The sequence below is a fragment of the Diabrotica virgifera genome, chromosome 3, assembly GCF_917563875.1.
Source record: "Diabrotica virgifera virgifera chromosome 3, PGI_DIABVI_V3a".
In the NCBI taxonomy this organism is placed as follows: Eukaryota; Metazoa; Arthropoda; class Insecta; order Coleoptera; family Chrysomelidae; genus Diabrotica; species Diabrotica virgifera.
In genome coordinates this window covers 180,024,785-180,043,499 of record NC_065445.1, presented here as the reverse complement: position 1 = coordinate 180,043,499, position 18,715 = coordinate 180,024,785, and the positions used below count along the sequence as shown (strand labels likewise).

At 31.7% G+C, this 18,715-nt stretch overlaps 1 protein-coding gene across 8 annotated transcripts in view; it reads right to left on the bottom strand.

The window, feature by feature from the left end:
- Positions 1-18,715, bottom strand: part of LOC126881421 (mucin-17-like) — a 440,757-nt gene that overhangs the window by 360,744 nt on the left and 61,298 nt on the right. For all 8 annotated transcript variants that reach the window (XR_007696844.1, XM_050645687.1, XM_050645690.1 and 5 more), the window contains exon 2: positions 12,106-12,245. Coding sequence is in view for 7 of the 8 variants with exons in the window: in XM_050645687.1 (XP_050501644.1) it covers positions 12,106-12,183 (78 nt within the window). In the remaining variant the exon portion in view is untranslated. The remainder of the gene's footprint in view (positions 1-12,105; positions 12,246-18,715) is intronic.

Sequence of the window (18,715 nt, the reverse complement as noted above, 5' to 3'; positions counted from 1 at the left end):
TAAAGAATCCAAATCTGCAATAAAAATTTTGGGGCTTCCATTTAATATTTTAAAGTAACCTCCAACCCCACCTTCGTGGGAGATCATGTTTGATACCATTCGATAGATTTTTCAAAAACATAATCAAATTGTATTTTGCAGTTTTTCGATCTGATGTTTATTTTGCAAAATATCGCGGGTTTGAAATTAAAATTTTAAATTTACCCCCCAACCCCTCCATGGGGGTCATGTTTGGTACCATTCAATCGATTTTTGAAAAATATTGAAGAAGTATTTTTTAGTTTTTCGATCTGACCTTCACTTCGCGAAATATTCGCTTTTTTGTGAAACTTTTTGATTCACGCATTTCCTTACGCCCCGCTTAAATCGTCAGATTTTTGAAATATACACTCTTTTGCATGTACTTAACTTACCTTATCTTAATCTGACAATTTAGAGTATTTTTAAAGATAGATTTTTTTTTCGGGCCCCCCATAACGAACTTCCCTGTGTTAAGAGCCAATCTATGGCAGAAGTACATCTGCAGGGTACCAGGTTTCTCCCCATATGATAATCTGACGCGCTCAAGTAACTGCAAAAATTCCCGCTTGGGCTCCCCTACCATAAGCGCCGATTTTATATAAACAAATATGAGCGTTCAAAATTTGAAACTTCATTGTTTATCTATGAAGCATAACGTAAACAATTAACGTAAAAAGTGAAATTATGTATAGGTCATATCATTAGCTACATAAGGTAAAAGTTTCAAGTTTCTACATTGTAAAAAACAAGAGAATTTAAGCAGTTTGGAATAAAATCTTTTTTTTTTTGTATTTAAACAATTAATAAACATGAAAAACATTTTTTTATTGACTATTCGTGTATTGTTCCCGCGAATACATATGTCTGCAAATTTTCATTCATTTGCATTGAAGAAAAGGCAGTCAAATTAACGTCTAAAGATTTGATGCAAACTATTGAACTAAATAAAAGCGTTTAAAAATGCGAAAATACGCATTTTCAAGGCTTAAAAACTCATATTTAAATTAGTATTTTTGAGGTTGCCAGATACTTAAATTGAAGATTAAACATTCAGCTTCAAGATTCTCAAGAGTGATCGCGTCTATCTTTAATTTCCACCGTTATTTTTTAATTATTATATAATATGCGTGTTTATCCGATTTTTTTGCCCGTGCGGCGCGCTCTATTTCAAAAATCTCCTATTTTCCTCCGAAAGATATTTTTTCTACATTCTTTGGGATATTCTAAATAAAATAAGTTTCTTGACATTTTTCTTTAGAGTTAATAGTTTTAAAGTTATAAGCGATTTAAAATCCGAAAAATGCCAAAAAAACGCATTTTTCGATATATTCGAAAAAATCGATTTTTAGTTTGTAACTTCAAAGGGCCGTAACTTTTTTTATGCGCATATTTGTACTAAGGTAAATTAGGTTCACACGACCCCTTTCGGAGGTGGGGTGGGGGTTACTTTAAAATCTTAAATGGGAGCCCCCATTTTTTATTGCAGGTTTGGATTCCTTACGTAAAAATAAGTAACTTGATTTCGAGACATTTTTTCGAATTATGGATAGATGGCGATATAAGCTAAAAAAACACATGAAAAATGTGTTTTATTAATGGAAATGGAAAATTAAATTAAAAATTGAAAGTCCTCACTAAAATGGAAAACTTAACTTAACTTTTTTTGGTTTTAGGACCTACTCTTCACAACCCAATAGGTTCCCATAACGCTCGAATGACTGCACATTTAGCATACTGTGCTCCCCTACCATTTAAAAAATTTTATTGTTTGTTTTTACCATTTGGCAAAAAAAGGGCCATTTTCAAATGGCTGTGTATGCTTTGTCAATATTTAGAAAGGCTTGTTTGGTCCCACTCTCTGTGTATCATCTTACATTTTTATGTTTTTAAAAAAGTATATTAATTTTTAATTGTTTGCTAATAAATAATTTATGCTGAATGAAATACAATTTTCACGTTATAAAAAATTAAATTATCTGCGCCATTTTAACCTTTACAAAAAACAAAACGTTTTGAAAGGTTATTAAAATACAAATTAAAAAAAAAAAGAAAAAGTTTGCTCGACCCATTGAACTGCAGATTTTTTTCCGTTTTTTAACACAGCGCAATTGTTTCTAACCATTAAGAACTGACATTTGGGCAATTTGTCAATTAAATCTCATTTTTTCGTTTAAAATTAAACTTAGTTTAATAGATATGAATAATTAACATTTTGAATTCTTATTGTTAACAGTAGTTAACCAAAAGTAACTGAACAATTTTGAAACAAAATTTATAAAAATTCCTTTTTTCTACGGCCGTGCTAAAAGAGCCACTTTCACGCACGAATTTCGTTCCACAAAGTTACACTTTCCCGCACGGCGTGCGTGAAAGTAAATTTTCGTGCGGGAAAGTAAAATACCTTGTAATATGGCATTATAATATATTATAATTCATGCAATAAACTAATATTTAGATATTATCTACTATTTTATTTCAAATTTATCTTATTGTATTCATGTTTTAATGAAATTAGCGCGATTATTTCATTCATAGGAGATTCTGACCAATAGAAAGCTACATAAATCTAAATTAAATCGATAATTTTTGATAATACCCCGTCGTCAAGTATATTACGTCAGATGCCCTTCGTTGTTACGAAAAAATATATTCAGTGACATTAATGACAATTAATGTTTTAAAAATTATAAAAGTGATGACTTACCGTGAAATATTTATAACAACTGTGCGTTTAATTGTACTAATTTTGTACTTACATAAATAAATTACAATAAAATTTTGGTTTTGAACCGTTTTATTCATGAAATAATCGCAACAAATTGCACTCGATCTCTAAAATTTATATAGAATTTTTGAGCTCTTGTGCAATTACTACTGATTATTTCATTCATATGAGATTCTGACCAATAGAAAGCTACAGAAACCTAAATTAAAATGATAACTTTTTTGATAATTGCCCGTTGTCAAGCATATTACGTCAGATGCCCTTCGTTGCTACGAAAGAATACATTCAGTGACATTAATGATAATTAATGTTTTAAAAATTATAAAAGTGATCACTTTCAACCGTCAAATACCTATTTATAACAACTGTGTGTTTAATTGTACTAATTTGTACTTACATAAATAAATTACAATAAAATTTTGGTTTTGAACAGTTTTATTTATAAAATAATCGCAACAAATTGCACTCGATCTCTAAAATTAATATAGAATTTTAGAGCTCTTGTGCAATTACTACTGATAATTCGATGAAATAAAATTATTTTGACATAATGTTTAAAAGTCAGATCAATAGACAATTACAACGGTTTTGAATCGTCGTCATGGAAACCAATATCGTCGTCGTGGTAACCCATTATATTGAAAGTTTGGTTTTGACAACTTTGTCAAATAATTAATTTGTGTATATTCACTTCTAAATATAAATTGATATAACTCTATTTTTTGTGGCTTTTTTCCAAACGTACGGCCCTAGAAAAAATATTGTTCCTAACTCATGCGGAAAGTGTCTTCCCCGCACTCGACTGCTTGGCCGAACTCCGCTATCGCGTCGTTCGGGTCAACGGCAGTCTCGTGCGTGAAAGTATCACTTTCCGCACTAGTTATAAAAATAACTATTTTCGCTTCGATATAACTTTTTTAAGAGCTTGGATTATAAAGCCTATTTTAGAGTTTTTCGAGGCCATTATTCAATAGGTTAGACATTGTAATAAAAACACAAAAATACAGTTGAGTCCAGGGTTCTTTACCCGTGCGTCAATAATACCTGGCGAGATACAACACATACTTTCTATATCCTTTTACAAACTAAAGACAAACCAGATACCGCCTCTTATTAAGTAAAGACACATGTTATTCTTATAAACGCTCAAGACTCTCGACTAGTACATCGAAAAGATATAGGTGTAAAAATGGCGCTTTTCAGATTTTTACAATTTGTGACGTTTCTGGTTTGTTTGATTGTCACTGTAAGTTTGTTGGATTTTTTGCTGTTTTATTGTCCTGTTTTTGCATTTAGAAGTTATTACCACTAAGCATCAAAATTAACGCAACACCCATTTTTGATGTGTCGAATTTTCTAAACCTTTTGTCTGATTTGAGTAATTTTTTTAGTATGTTATAGCTTTATTCTTCAAGAATATCAATGTAATAATATTGTTGCTAAACAGGTAAGTGTCGTTGTATACCGGGTGTAACAATGATAGCGTCGATCTAAATCGCAAATTGCCTAAGTCCATTTTTTGCGAAAATTGTTTTTTGGTGTCATCTAGTAGTAGACGGTAAAAGCTACAGCCTGACAATTCCCACAAGCGCAATTATTATTTTATTTCACGACAATTTCGCTAAACGAAAGTTATTTTACTCATAGGACATAGGCAAACTCCACACTTTTTTGTCTCTCCTGTAAAATTTTCAATTTGTGACTTAGGCAATTTGCGATTTAGACCGACGATAGTGTGTCTTTTCCTCAAAGTTTGGAACACCCTGTGAAATATTCTAGCGTAGGTAAAATATTGAAATTAAAACTAAACTGTAGCCTTAGGCTTTCTTAATATTTTTCTTTTTGATTTCTTCTCTAATGTTAGATAATAAAAGAGTTAGATACTTTAACATCTAGCAACGTTCATCAATACATGGTGTTTCCATATAAGATCGACAAGCTTTAAGTGGTAATTCTGCATGAAAAATAAATAATGACCGTTTGTTTTATAAACATATGCCCGCAAATGCTTCGTTTTTGAGATACGGGATGTTGAATTTTTTCTTACAAACTGATGATTTATTTATTGCTCTAAAACTGGTTGAGATATGCAAATGAAATTTAGTAGGTTTTAAAAGATAGTTATTGCGCATTTTTTGACATACAATTAAGAATTTTATAATCACGATTTTCGTGCATACTGGTCATTGGTCATATTACTCAGTCATATTAACCGTATGCACGCCAATGGTGAATATAAAATTCTTAATTGTATGTCAAAAAATGCGCAATAACTACCTCTTTAAACTAACCAAATTTCATTTGCAGTTAGTTTGTAAGAAAATCGGACAACAGGTTTAGGAAATACGAGACATCAAAAATGTCCCTTTTTAAGGTGGTGCGTTAATCTTGATGCTTAGTGTATATTGAACAAATAATTGTTTTCACAACTAATTTTATACTGGAGTTTGAAATTGTATGGTAAGTGTATTTTATCTTGCCAATAATTTACATACAAAGTTAACCTCACTCGTAGTTAATGGTTATGTTTAAGTTTGCGTAAAAGTGAAATAAAAAACAAAAAGAAATTATTCTATTTTCAAATATTTATATTATAAAAAATATTTAATATAACTAATGATATTAAAAGAATATATAAGTAAGCTACTTCAAATGTAGCTGTAAAAAAAAAGATATATTATTTATTTGATAACGCCAAATCTTATAATATAATCCGTGATCGGAGCACTACACACTTTCTTTTACTTGCTGTTGCGTGGAATAGATTTCCAACTTATTTCGTATGTTTTAAATGATGACGCACATGTAAAGAATCATGGACTCAACTGTATATAATGAAAATCAAGTATTTAAAATTGTGCAATTCCATTTTGATTTTATATAGGATAAGTAAGATAAAAAAAAATACATAAAAAAATTTATATACCATTAAGTTTTGGTATATTTAGTATAATAATGTAGGTATAGCATTGAAGAACGTCTCAACTTTAACGTTCCACATACATTGATTATTTCCTATCATACCCACAAGTTGAATGTTATTTTAATTACAAGAATATGATGCTTCCATATTACCGTAAAAAGATTACCTATAGTTTACCCAATTATAAGTCATAAAAAATTTGAAATGTGGCTCTACAGATGCATTCTTGTGTCCTTGAATGTTTGAAAAAATACACTCGAAGAAGAATTAAAACACATTGAACACGATAGACAACTTCTGAAGACAGACACAACACAAGAAAAACTCATATACCTACGGGGCATATTACTTATAAATGATCAGTACTCTATCTTATACTCAATAGTGTAAGAAAGAAAAAACTGGAAGAAAAGGCGTGGCAAGAAAGGGAAACATCTTGGGACACTATTACCATAGATTAGATTAGACGAACTTCAGTGTAGAACAGGTATTTCACGTCACAAAATATAGGAAATCTTTTAAAGTTATTATAGCTTTCGTTAGAAGAGGACACGAAAAGAAAAAGTTGTTGTTTTAAACATGCCATAGAGACTTTCGACTGCATGTACACTGAATGAGCGCTTGGTTCATCAATCTTTTTCTTGGGAGTATAATTATGTGTTTTTGTCTCTGTTTTTTGAGGTTCTTTAGTTTGTCTATGAAGCTTTAACAGGAAAAACAGGATATTTTTTTATTAACTACCATGTTTTACAAAATACCTTGGTACGTCAATTAAATGATAACTTTATAACATCAAGCAACACTGCTTAAAGTTTCTAAATGTCCGATGCATTTTATGCTTTAGGTTATAGAAATCTTCTGTCAGTTTACAAAGTGGATAGTAAGCTCGTAAAGCTGTAGGTGTAGTCCATTGAAATGTTACATTTAGGGTTACATTTATTAAAAGAGTCAATTTTATTTTATTAATGTGTAGGGAGGCTTAGTAGAAGCTTAAGTTCAAGTTTTTGGGGTCACCAACCTTGTCCCCCGGCCACCATCTTGGAAAAAGGGACGCAAAGGGGGTTCGCGCTGTATTTTGTAAACTAGCAACCCTACAGAAAATTTAATTACACAAAAAATTGTAGCAAATTAAATTTACTACAATTTTATTTCCATTACTTTTTATTGTCAAGTAACCAACAAAAAAGTTATAAACAAAAATAACAGAAAATTTTGTAACAAGTTTCCTTTTGGAAGATATAACTTTTTTTGTTCATTTCACCATAAAATAACACCATTGCAATTTTGTAGAGGATTTTTCATTATTTAATTTTATTTATTTATCTAGGTTTTACAGCGCTCCAAACTTGACCAGATTGTCGAATGCTCATAGGAATACAATAAAAACAAAACGTTGGGCTTACTTTTTTATCTATGTATATATTCATTTATTATGATATTAAGATTCCTATGCTATTATTAACCCTTTGCTATTTTGACTCTTTTACCCGCCACCTATGAGAGTCTGGCGGAGTCTGAGAGTGCGTTTGTTTGTGTGGTATCCCCAATAAGCCTAATCCACAGACAATTTCTAGACAAAATAATATTATTTATTATTATATGTTGAAAAAGATCTATCATAGTTATTATTTTTTCATTTTGTTCTGTGGTCCAGGCTGCGAGTCAAGATCTGAATCAGTATCCGAGTTGAATTTTTGTGGTATAATGAGAGTTAGCGTTGGTGTCATTGTCGTTAATTCATCTTGAAATTCATTTCTTCAATAATTAATGTTGATACGTCCTCGATGTTGCTGCAGCTTTCACCGCCACAATGGAGGCACACTGCCAAACATTTGAGGTCTGCTTTTCGAGAACCACACGACCACACGCACTTCCAGTTTCGATTGCATCTGCAAAAGATGAATTTAATAATCTCGTTTTGTGTTTTTTGATGTTTTTTCGGCCCCAATCTTCTGGATCGCAATGTTTACCGAGCCATGACTGAATCTGGTGATACACTCGGAATCCGTGGAAACGGGCTGCATCTTGTGTTGGAGGAAGTGAGAAGAGATTAAATGCATTTTTTCTGGCTGTTTTAGCGACTTGTTTGTATCTCAGGGTTTCCAGAGAATCGTTTTAATTTCAGCCATATAAAAGAGATGAAAAAACGTTCGCCACTAACACTGAGCAAAGATGGCTTAATTTTCCCACTGACAAATTCTCCCGAGGTTTCTTACAAATAAAATAACCCACCATGATGGCCATGATGCACGCTTACAAAAAGGACAAACTGCTTATCTAAGCACAAAAATATAAAGTATACCCACAAGACTCAATAGTATTATCTATAAAATTCAAAATACTTTTTACAATTTTTAATACGACCGCACGTGGCAAAATAGGTATTTAGCACAACTGTAAGAGTAAGTTGAGTGAAATTAACTCCTAAAATACTATATGTACAGATGATACAAAAACGACAGAACTGTAACAATGTGCTGAGCCACTATTATAGTGTAGTTGAGTCGTTATTGAAACAGGCGCTATGTTAGACCTTGTTTCAGATGCATAATGAGGCAACCATAGAGAGGGTTGAAAATGGGGGGATTAAATTAAAATAATGGAATTCAAACCAATATCGATGAAAATAAAACCACCGTTGTCAAAATAACGCCATACCGATGCTCCTGGACGATTACTCTTCACTTAATCCCTATTTTAAATATTGAAAATTCGTTTTTCAATCCTTCTGAAGAATTTTGCATTTTGCGGTTGCGTCATTCTTCTTCTGGACCAGCGAATTTGTCCTCAAACAATTACTTGGGCCTTTTCTATATCCTTAGGGTTCTAAGTTTTAGTGGGGAGAAAGGTCAAAAATAGTTTAATAATAGCATAAAAATGTTAAAGTCGTAATAAATTGTATGAATAAAAAAATATATAGATAGAAAAGTAAGCCTACTGTTTTGTTTTTATTATATCCCTATGAGCATTCGAGAATCTGATCAAGTTTGGAGCGCTGTAAAACCTAGATAAATAAATAAAATTAAACAACTTTATAGTGACAATTGTTCGCTGAAAAACCCTCTACAAAATTGCTATAATGTTATTTTATTGTAAAATGAACTGAAAAAAGTTATAACATACAAAAGGAAACTTGTTAAAAAATTTTCACTTAATTGTGTTTATATCTTTTTTGTTGGTCACTTGACGATAAAAATTAATAAAAACAAAATTGTAGATAAATTAATTTGCTACATTTTATATTTTATTAGATTTTCTGTAGGGTTGGTAGTTTACTAGATATAGCGCGAAAACACTTTGCACCCCGGTTTCAAGTCGGTGGCCGGGGGACAAGGGTGGCGACAACAAAAACTTAAAAAAACTTCTAAGCCCCACTACACATTAAAACAATAAAATTGACTCCTCTAACAAATGCAAGCTATGGACTAAAAAATTTAACATTTCAATGGACTAATGTCGTAATTATAAATAAAATATGTGATTATTAATCAATAATGTATGATGTTCATTGAGAACTAACATTTGCACTACCTCATTCTAAGATTACGATATTCATTCATGTATCTACCCATAAATTTATTCCATAAAATTAATTTATTACTAATTATTTTATACACAGTATTAATTATTTTGTCAAATTAAATATCTATAAATAATGTGGTCCAAAATTTAAAACTGAAATATTAAGAGTATTAAGTAAGTACATATTTATATTACCATCGAACTCTGGTAATTACGGTTAAAGAAATTAATATACTATTGCCTTCGGCTATTGGCTATTGAGTTACGTAAATTGGAAAGGAGCTAATAACTGTACTAGATTGAAGGTGGTTTAACACATTAAACTGAAATATAAGAGATATTTGGCATAATCGTGATGAGCTGTAATGTGGATAATTAACTGGAGATGGTTACTAATATTCGTAGTATGGAATTCCTATTAACGTTAAGACGCGACGTTTCAGAAAATAGTCCGTATCATGTAAATGAGATAATTAAAAGGCAATAAATAGATGACTGCAGAAATTACGAAACAAATTAAGAAAAACAAGACCTTCGTTCCCACGTTAGTTTAAAAAATAAACTTAATTATGTTTGATTCTCAGATATTTTTATCTAAGTGATATACAAATCCAGACATCCTGATTTCACCCGGATTACATCCATTTTATATTATTATATTATGTAGGGTAGCAAAACAACCGTACAACAACAACACAATAGCACAACAACAACAAACGGAATACCACAAAATTGGAGATCAAGCATCCTGATACCTCTCTTCAAAAAGGGAGAAAAATCGGACCCGGAGAATTACAGAGGAATTAATTTATTAAACACAACACTAAAAGTAACAACCAAAGTCATAACAAACAAACTGAATCAAGTTATAATATTAGCAGAAGAACAACAAGGATTTAAGTAGGGAAGATCATGCACCGACGCTATATTTATAATGAGGCAGGTTCAAGGGAACTCGTTGGAATACAACAAACCAGCGTACGTATGTTTCTTGAACCTTAAAAAGACATTTGACAGGTTTGACAAGCAAATTAAAGGACGCTATCCATCTATTTTACGCAAGAGAGGTGCCCCTAGGAATAATTAAAACGATCGAAAATATCTACTAGACCAACACAATATAAAGGTAAAAGTAGATGAAGAACTAACTGACGCAATTTAAGCTGGCAATTGATTAAGATAGGGAGACTCCCTGAGCCCTCAATTGTTCAACATTATCATGGATGAAATAATAAACAAAGTAACAAATAAAAAAGGATACCAAATGGGAGAAAAACAACTTAAAATAATCTGCTATGCAGACGACGGAATACTAATCTCTTAAAGTGAAGATGATTTACAACGTATGCTGTAAAGTCCTTTTCATGAACATTTTTCAGTGCATCACAAATCATAGAAAAAAAAAAAGGGTAAGTCCGTGATAATACATATTTATTACATATATTCTAACATGACATTTGAGATAAATCTGACAGTTGTCACATTTTATTTGAAATTTGGCATAAAAACAAATCAATCGTATTTATTGCATTTATAAAATGTTATTTTCTTTGATTTGTATAGTCTTATAGATTGTACAGATTATATTCGTAGATATATAATTCGTAAATATTTTTTTCGGTTATAGCGTCATCTATCGACAACTAGAATAACTAGAATAAATGTTATAAATGTCTGTAATCACAGACATGCCTTTTTTCTGTCACATACAATTTAATGGGTTAGAAAGAAATCGAAAAAGTGTGACGCACTGAAAAATGCTCACGAAAAGGACTTTACCAATTTAATATAACCGTAAAAATTAACATGTCACTTTCCCCAAGAAAGACCAAATGCATGGTTATAATAGTAAATCTAGGAAGATGTAAATTAAAGCTGGACCGTCAGATAATAGAATAAGACTACCTAGCTACGGAAAGCTCGAAACAGAAGGTTAAGGTCAACTGAATAAAGCAAACAACCGCAGGTTGCCTGAATGAAACAATATCCTAATGAAAAAATAAAAATATTGGAAAACAAGTCAAAGACAGAATTTACAAAACAGTCATCATATCAATAATGGGAAACGCAGCAGAAACACGACCTGATCCAGACAGGAAAAAATAATGTTAGAATCAGCAGAGATGAAAATAGAGCTAGAAGTGCAGATATACGACGGAGATGCCAGGTGGACTACATTAATAATTGGGTAAAAAACAGAAGAATAGAATGGAACGAGCACATAAGCCGAATGACAAAAAGAGAGTAGTAAGGACGGCGGTACACGTTTCCTCAATACGAAGACGATCAGTGGATAGACCAATAAAACGATGGAATGCATAAACCATATCTACAAAAAAAAAAGAAGAAGAAGAAGAAGAAGAAGAAGAAGAAGAAGAAGAAGAAGAAGAAGAGTAGCAACATAAACCATTGATCAAAATTTAAATATGATTAAAACAACAGGGATAACTTGGTTTACAGAAGTAAATCAATTAATAATGTGTTAATGCATCTCAAAAAAGTGCTTTTAACCGCTGATAGTTTTTTATAATAAATTATCTAAAAAAATATTTAAATTATTTTGGAGTAACAACGCACCCCGTGTACCCCTAAAATAGTTATCCAGAAAATATTTTTTATCTATACCATCTATATGCCCTTTAAATAATCTGTAAATAACATGAAGATAGCTTTGATGTTGTCGAATATTATAGGTACATAAATCTCAAAGTTTTACATGTAATAAATTTAATGAAAGATTGTTTACTCAAGCATGGTTAGTACAGATAAAAGTTACTAAACTTATCTTAAACTGTGTTTATTTCATAAATTTATATCACCTGTTAAATATTTCATACTATAAACAAGGCTATATAACTTCAAGTGAATGTAAGCGGTTTATTACAGTGTTAATATATTTCTTAGAGACACTTACAGCAGTTGTCCTTCGTTGCGCCTGAGTCAACAGGATGAAAAAGAACAGGAGAAATAGTGGAAGAAGTTTCATCTTCATGTCGGTAGTTGCATTAGTTGTTGATTGCTTGGAGACTAGAGTATTCTGATAGGCTTAGAACCCTAGAAAATGAAAATATAAATTATTATAATTTGAAAAAAAGTTGGATAGCTTTAATGTAATTAGATTTAATGACTAAAATAAACATAATTTCTTATACACTATATTCACTATAATAATGAGAATGGAACAGATACACACAAAAAACAAATTCTAACAGCGCTGGTGGTACCTATATCACGGATAATACATCAAGTTGAGTTCACATACAGCTTAATTTCTCTTTTATTTTTGTATTGACTCTTATTGACTTTACTTTTGTTCGATTGATTAGATTAAACGTTAATTTGGTGATAATTACTTGTTACTATTTTTTAAATTTAACACTAAGCTGCGTTTTCAGCAAGTGCATGCTTTTATGCACCTACGCCATTACAAGACAATTTTAACCTGTAAAATTTTTCAGCAGTTATAGTAATTCCATTTTATCTTTGCCCATGGGGCATGACTCATTTTCAAACAAATTAAATCAAAACATAAAGTGAAACGTACGCCGATGTGTGTAGTATACAGGGTGTAATAAAAATACAGGTCATAAATTAAATCACATATTCTGGGACCAAAAATATTTCGATTGAATCTAACTTACCTTAGTGCAATATGCACACAAAAAAAATTACCTACATCCCTTTGAAGTTACAAAATAAAAATCGATTTTTCCGATATATCGAAAACAATTACAGATTTTTTAATGAAAATGGACATGTGGTATCCTTAGGGCAGTATCATTTTAAAAAGAAATTATAGAGAAATTTATGCACCCCATAAAAATTTGATGGGAGTTTTGTTCCCTTAACCCCCCCGAAACTTTTATGTACGTTCCAATTAAATTATTATTGTGGTGCCATTATTTAAACGCAATGTTTTTAAAACTTTTGCTTCTTAGTATTTTTTCGATAAACCAGTTTTAATCGAGACGCGGCTTCTGTTTATTATGTTTAAAAAATTTATGGGGTTTTTTTGACTTTAAACCCCCCAAATGTTTGTATACGTTTTAATTAAATTATTATTGTGGTACCATTAGTTAAACACAGTGTTTTTAAAACTTTTTTGTCTCTTGTTCCGATAAGGCACCTTTTATCGAGATGTGGCTTCTTTTTTAATATGGTTCAAAAGATACCTAAAAATGTAAAAGGTACTAGGAGGCAAAAAGGTTTTAAAAACATTGTGTTTAACTAATGGTGCCACAATGATAATTTAATTGGAAGGTATACAAACGTGTGATGGGGGTTTAAAGGAACAAAACCCCATAAAATTTTTATGGGGTGCACAAATTTCACTATAATTTTTTTTAAGATGTTCCTGTCATAAGACAGGAACATCTTTTGTCTAATTTATTTATTTTGTAACTTCAAAGGGCTGTAACTTTTTTTATGTGTACATTTGTACTAAGGTAAATTAGGTTCAATCGAACTTTTTTGGTCCCAGAATATGTGATTTAATTTACGACCTGTAGTTTTGTTACACCCTGTATAATATATACTATACAAAATGTAGATACACATCGACGTTAGTTTCACTTTATGTTTTGACTTAATTTGTTTGAAAATAATCGTGACGCATGGGAAAAGCTAGAGTGGACGAACAATATTACCTCGATTTGCAAAAAAAATTATGATCCGGATCAAGTCTGCGATGGATTTTCCATTAACTCTCTGTTTCTTGCAATATGTATCAGAGATTGTATGTCGTTAATCCCTGTCCATTATCTTATGTTTCGGAGCCAGAACAATTTCTTTCGTTTCAATCCTCTCTTGCCTGCAATTTTACCCTGGATTATAAGTTGCAGCAACTGGTATTTTTCATTTCGCATGGTGTTACCCAGATAAGCCGTTTTCCTTTTCTTGATGTTTTCGGAAATTTTGCGTTCTTGGTTGATTCTTTAAAGGACATCTACATTTGTGACTTTCGCCTGTGTTTAGTATACGGCGATAAAGCCACATTTCGAAAGCTTATAATCTGTTTATACCTCTTGTTTTAAGTACCCAGCCTCTACACTATATAGCAGCACCGATCATACTTAGTAAACTTTATTAAAAGCTACGCATGATTGCTTAAAATTTTTAGGCCCATGAAAAAATCCAGAATTCAAAATATCCCAAAAAATCTGACTTAAATGGGCTATGGAATATTCTCTATGGTTATAGAAATTATTATGGAACTTACTGGAATTTACTTTAATTATCCTAAATAGACTACAATTTCATTTTAAAGTAAATTTTAATAAAAAATATAAAAACGATTTTCGAAGTCGAAATCGTGCTGTCGCCAGGAGGCGGTACAACTGCCTTCTTTATTTAGATGGACTTACTTAAGTGTTTTATGTATTTTGACTCGTAGAACACGAATTTTTTGTTTAGCAGTTGATCCGGATGTCGATAAAATTGCTATAAACAAAGAACTTGTAGAATTACATAACAGCGATTTTTCGCAAAACAAAACTGTTTTTCTGTTTCTTTAGTCATTCTAAGCAAAAAAAGTTCTTATAGTGGGTTCGCTAAACTCAGACACAACTGGCTAGTGGTTTTAGTAAGGAATTTTGCCAATTTGGCAAAATAGGCAAAAAAATAATTACTAAATAATTAATAATTACTAAATAGTTAGTAATTTTGCCAATTTTTCAAATTGGCAAAATTATCTACTAAAATCACTAGCCCGTTGTGTCTGAGTTTAGCGAACCGACAGTATAGGATGCATAGTTTTCGAGATAAACGCGGTTGAATTTTCAAAAAATCTGAAAGTTCCAATGTTTGAACCCGAATAACTTTTGATCAAAAATAAAATAGCAATTTTGCTTTCAGAATTTGAAAGTTCAAGTCAAATCTTACCGATTTTGATTATTTGCATTGCTACAAATTATTTTTTTATTGTCAAACACATTTGTTTATAGCTTTGTTTAACAATAAAAATATAAATTTTTAGCAATGCAAATAATGAAAACCGGTATAATTTGACTTAAACCTTTAAGTGCGGTAAGCAGAATTGCTATTTTATTTTTTTTATCAAAAGTTATTCAGGTTAAAACATTGCAATTTTTCGATTTTTTGAAAGTTCAACCGCGTTTATCTCGAAAACTGTGTGTGCATTCTGCCAAAAAACTAGTAAAAACATTTTTTATTTAAAATGACCCAAAAAATATAAAAAATAGTTTTGTTTTGCGAAAAATCGCTGTTATGTAATTCTGCAAGTTCTTTGTTTATAACAATCTTATCGACATCCGGAGCAACTGTTACCTAAAAAATTCATATTCTACTGGCCAAAATATGTAAAAAACTTGTGTAAGTAAGTCTATCTAAATAAAAGAGGCCGTTGTACCCCCCTGGCGACAGCACTATGTGGCGTATTCCAAAAAAAAAATGTGAAATTGTATTAAAATGCCACAAGAAAATAGTTTTAGAACAATATTGCTAGAATTTTTTAAAACATTTGGCCAACGAGTGTAGATCTATCTGATTCTATTGAGTACGTAGATTTCCCACCTTTAGGCATATCAGAGGAGCACGTGAACTAAAACTGTCACTGTCACAGTGGTAGTTGTCAAACTCGTCCGAGACGTCTAAAGGTGAGAAACAATAAATAGAATGTAAATTTATAGATTGTTATCGCTAAATTTCCCAGCTCTACTAGTTTCATTTCTTTTTATCTGACAACATAAATATGTTTTCCATCTTTTGCGTTATTTTGCCGGTTATTAGCGCGCTCATCACTTTATATTCCGCATACGGGACATATACGTCAAAAATATTCCCAAATAAAATATCACGAATAGCCGAAGAAGAACAACGTGACTAGGACGGGCCTGGTATCTTGTAGCTTTGGAAAGAAAAACAAAACAAAATTAAATAGGTACATATTATATGGAAACAATACTCCAAATAAACTCTATCACAACAAATAAGTTGTTTTAACGGCCTAAACATTAGTCCTTCAACCAGTAGCAATAAATTATCCTAACATCTAAAAAAATTAATTTTATTGGTGTAAGATAGATTTTAACACAATTTTAAACTGTATGTTATGGACCATAGAATTAAACAAATGCAATTAATTACCCAACACTCATCTGCTGCAGATGTCAATGAGCTGAAATGTGGTAATTTACACTTGTGGTTTCTTTAAGAGCTTTAGCAATTTTAATTTTCATTAAAATGACTTGGCTCTCACTTTGACTAAAATGGTACTTTCTAATGTCCATTGTATTGAACATTTTATTGCAGATTTATGGTTAGTAGTTAATTTTTGTTATGAACTTAACAACCTAATTTCACATGTTAACCATAAATACAACATTTTTATATTATTTATATAAATACGATATAGTGCTAATGGCAAGAACTGAAAAGAAACTGCTAAGGATTTTCAAACTCTTTGGAGTAAAGACTTAGCAGTATGGACTGAGGACTAATGAGCAAAAAACAAAGTATATGGAAATGAGATAGGCAGATATGAAGAAACACCACTGAAGAATACCACAAACAACGATAGTAAAAAGTATTGCTTCAAAAAAGTGACAGAATTTCAGTATTTAGGAGTAAATCTAACAAGTAAATGAGAAGAAAGCCAAGAAACTCAGAAGAAAATTTCGAGAGGAAAGAAAATTGCCGGAGCCCTATATAAACTACTAAGAGCAAGAAATATTCCCTGAGAGGCAAAATTGAGACTATACCGAAAAGTGATCCAGCCCACAGTCCTTTACGGAAGCTAAACAGGAATCATGAACAAAAATCAATAAAATATGCTGAATATCTGGGAGAGGAGTGTGCTAAGGAATATACTCGGTGGGAGCAAAAGACGATGAAGACTTTTAGAGGAGACGAATAAATGCAGAAATCAGAGATCTGTACAGGAAACCAGAAATACGCCAGATTGTCAGAACAAAGAGACTTAGTTGGTTAGGTTAGCTTGCGATAATGGCTGACGGAAGGTGGGTAGAGGACTCGCTGATGAGAGGGAAAGGAAATGGAAGAAGAGGGCAGCCAATAAAAAGTGGGTAGAAGTGTGTAAGGAAGACATGGAAATAATCGGAATAACAAATTGGAGAACTGCGGCCATGGACAGGAGAAAATAGAGGAAAACCGTGGAGAAATTCTAAGCCACGGGCCTTTAAGGCCTGTTGAGCTAAAATATATATATAATATATTGTTTATATAAATAGACTCATTGATAAATGAGGCGCTCAGAAGCAATAGTGGCCCAACACCAAAAATGAAGTTTTGAGATAAATGCAATCTTCGCAATCGTATTTCCATTGTGCTTATGAGACGGCGCTACAAATTATGTAGAGCCATTTCGCCAAATATAGAGGCAGTTTATGTAGACTCTTGTTACTCTGAAGATGTTGCTGCTTTTATTGATATAATAATCTAAATCTGTTCAATTTGTGGGTTAGGCCCATTGACATATTAAGTCTAGACTCGGCATACTCACCAAAAAAGCGTAACGCGGAAAGAGCATGGAAACAGTCGATCGGTGGTCTATCTATCTCTTTTAACAAAACGAGCCCGTGCATGTGACTGACAAAGATGGCTAGACCACTCAATCCTATGTCGGCGTTACACCCCCATGCATTGAATGGCATATCCCTAGCCAAGTCTATCCTCTTTACATGTCTCTGGTTAGGCTACTGTTGCTCTGAGCGCCTGCAATCACTAACTACTAGTGTCGCAGAATAGGATTGTTTCCTATTCTGTGGCAGTAGTTTATACAATCCTCGGAGTTCTAATCTTTGATTGGAGATTGTCCTGTATTCATTTCTGTCCATACCTTTATTTTACTATTCAGGATATACATATGTATATAAAACAGATACAGTGCGGTGGAATAAGTTTTACCCCCCTGTTAACCTATTTATTTTAAGAATATAAGCAAAACGCTCGGACAGGTCGATTTTTAAACTAACCATAGTATATTATAGCATCAACGTTTCGATCTTTACGCGATCCCTCTTTAGGTGACAGGCATAACTTTGACTTTTTTAAATGGGAAAGTACATCATGTGACACCTCATTTAAAAGCTCTTAAAATACTGATTTCGAAAATGTATAATACTTTAATCCTGTTTGAGAGTGTAGGCGCAAAATTTCGGTCGAATTCTTTCTAAATGCAATAATTTTTTTCGAATCATGAAAAAACTAATAAATATTTTTGAAAAATTTAAACGCAGAATGTAATACTACAGTATTCTCGATGGTCCAAAGTCCCTGAGAACTACTATAATGTTTATTTTAATAAGTCATAGTGGTGAAAAAAAGAGAAAATTTAGTGTGATTTTTAATTTCAAATATATCATTCAAAATAAATTTTTTGTTTATTCTAGGAGACTGTCAGCACTCGGTAATAATCTAATCTTTCATTCTGCGTTTAAATTTTTTAAAAATACTTATTAGTTTTCTCAGGATTCGAAAAAAAAATAAATGCGTTTAAAAAGAGTTCGACCGAAATTTTGCGCCTACGCTCTCAAAAAGGATTAAAG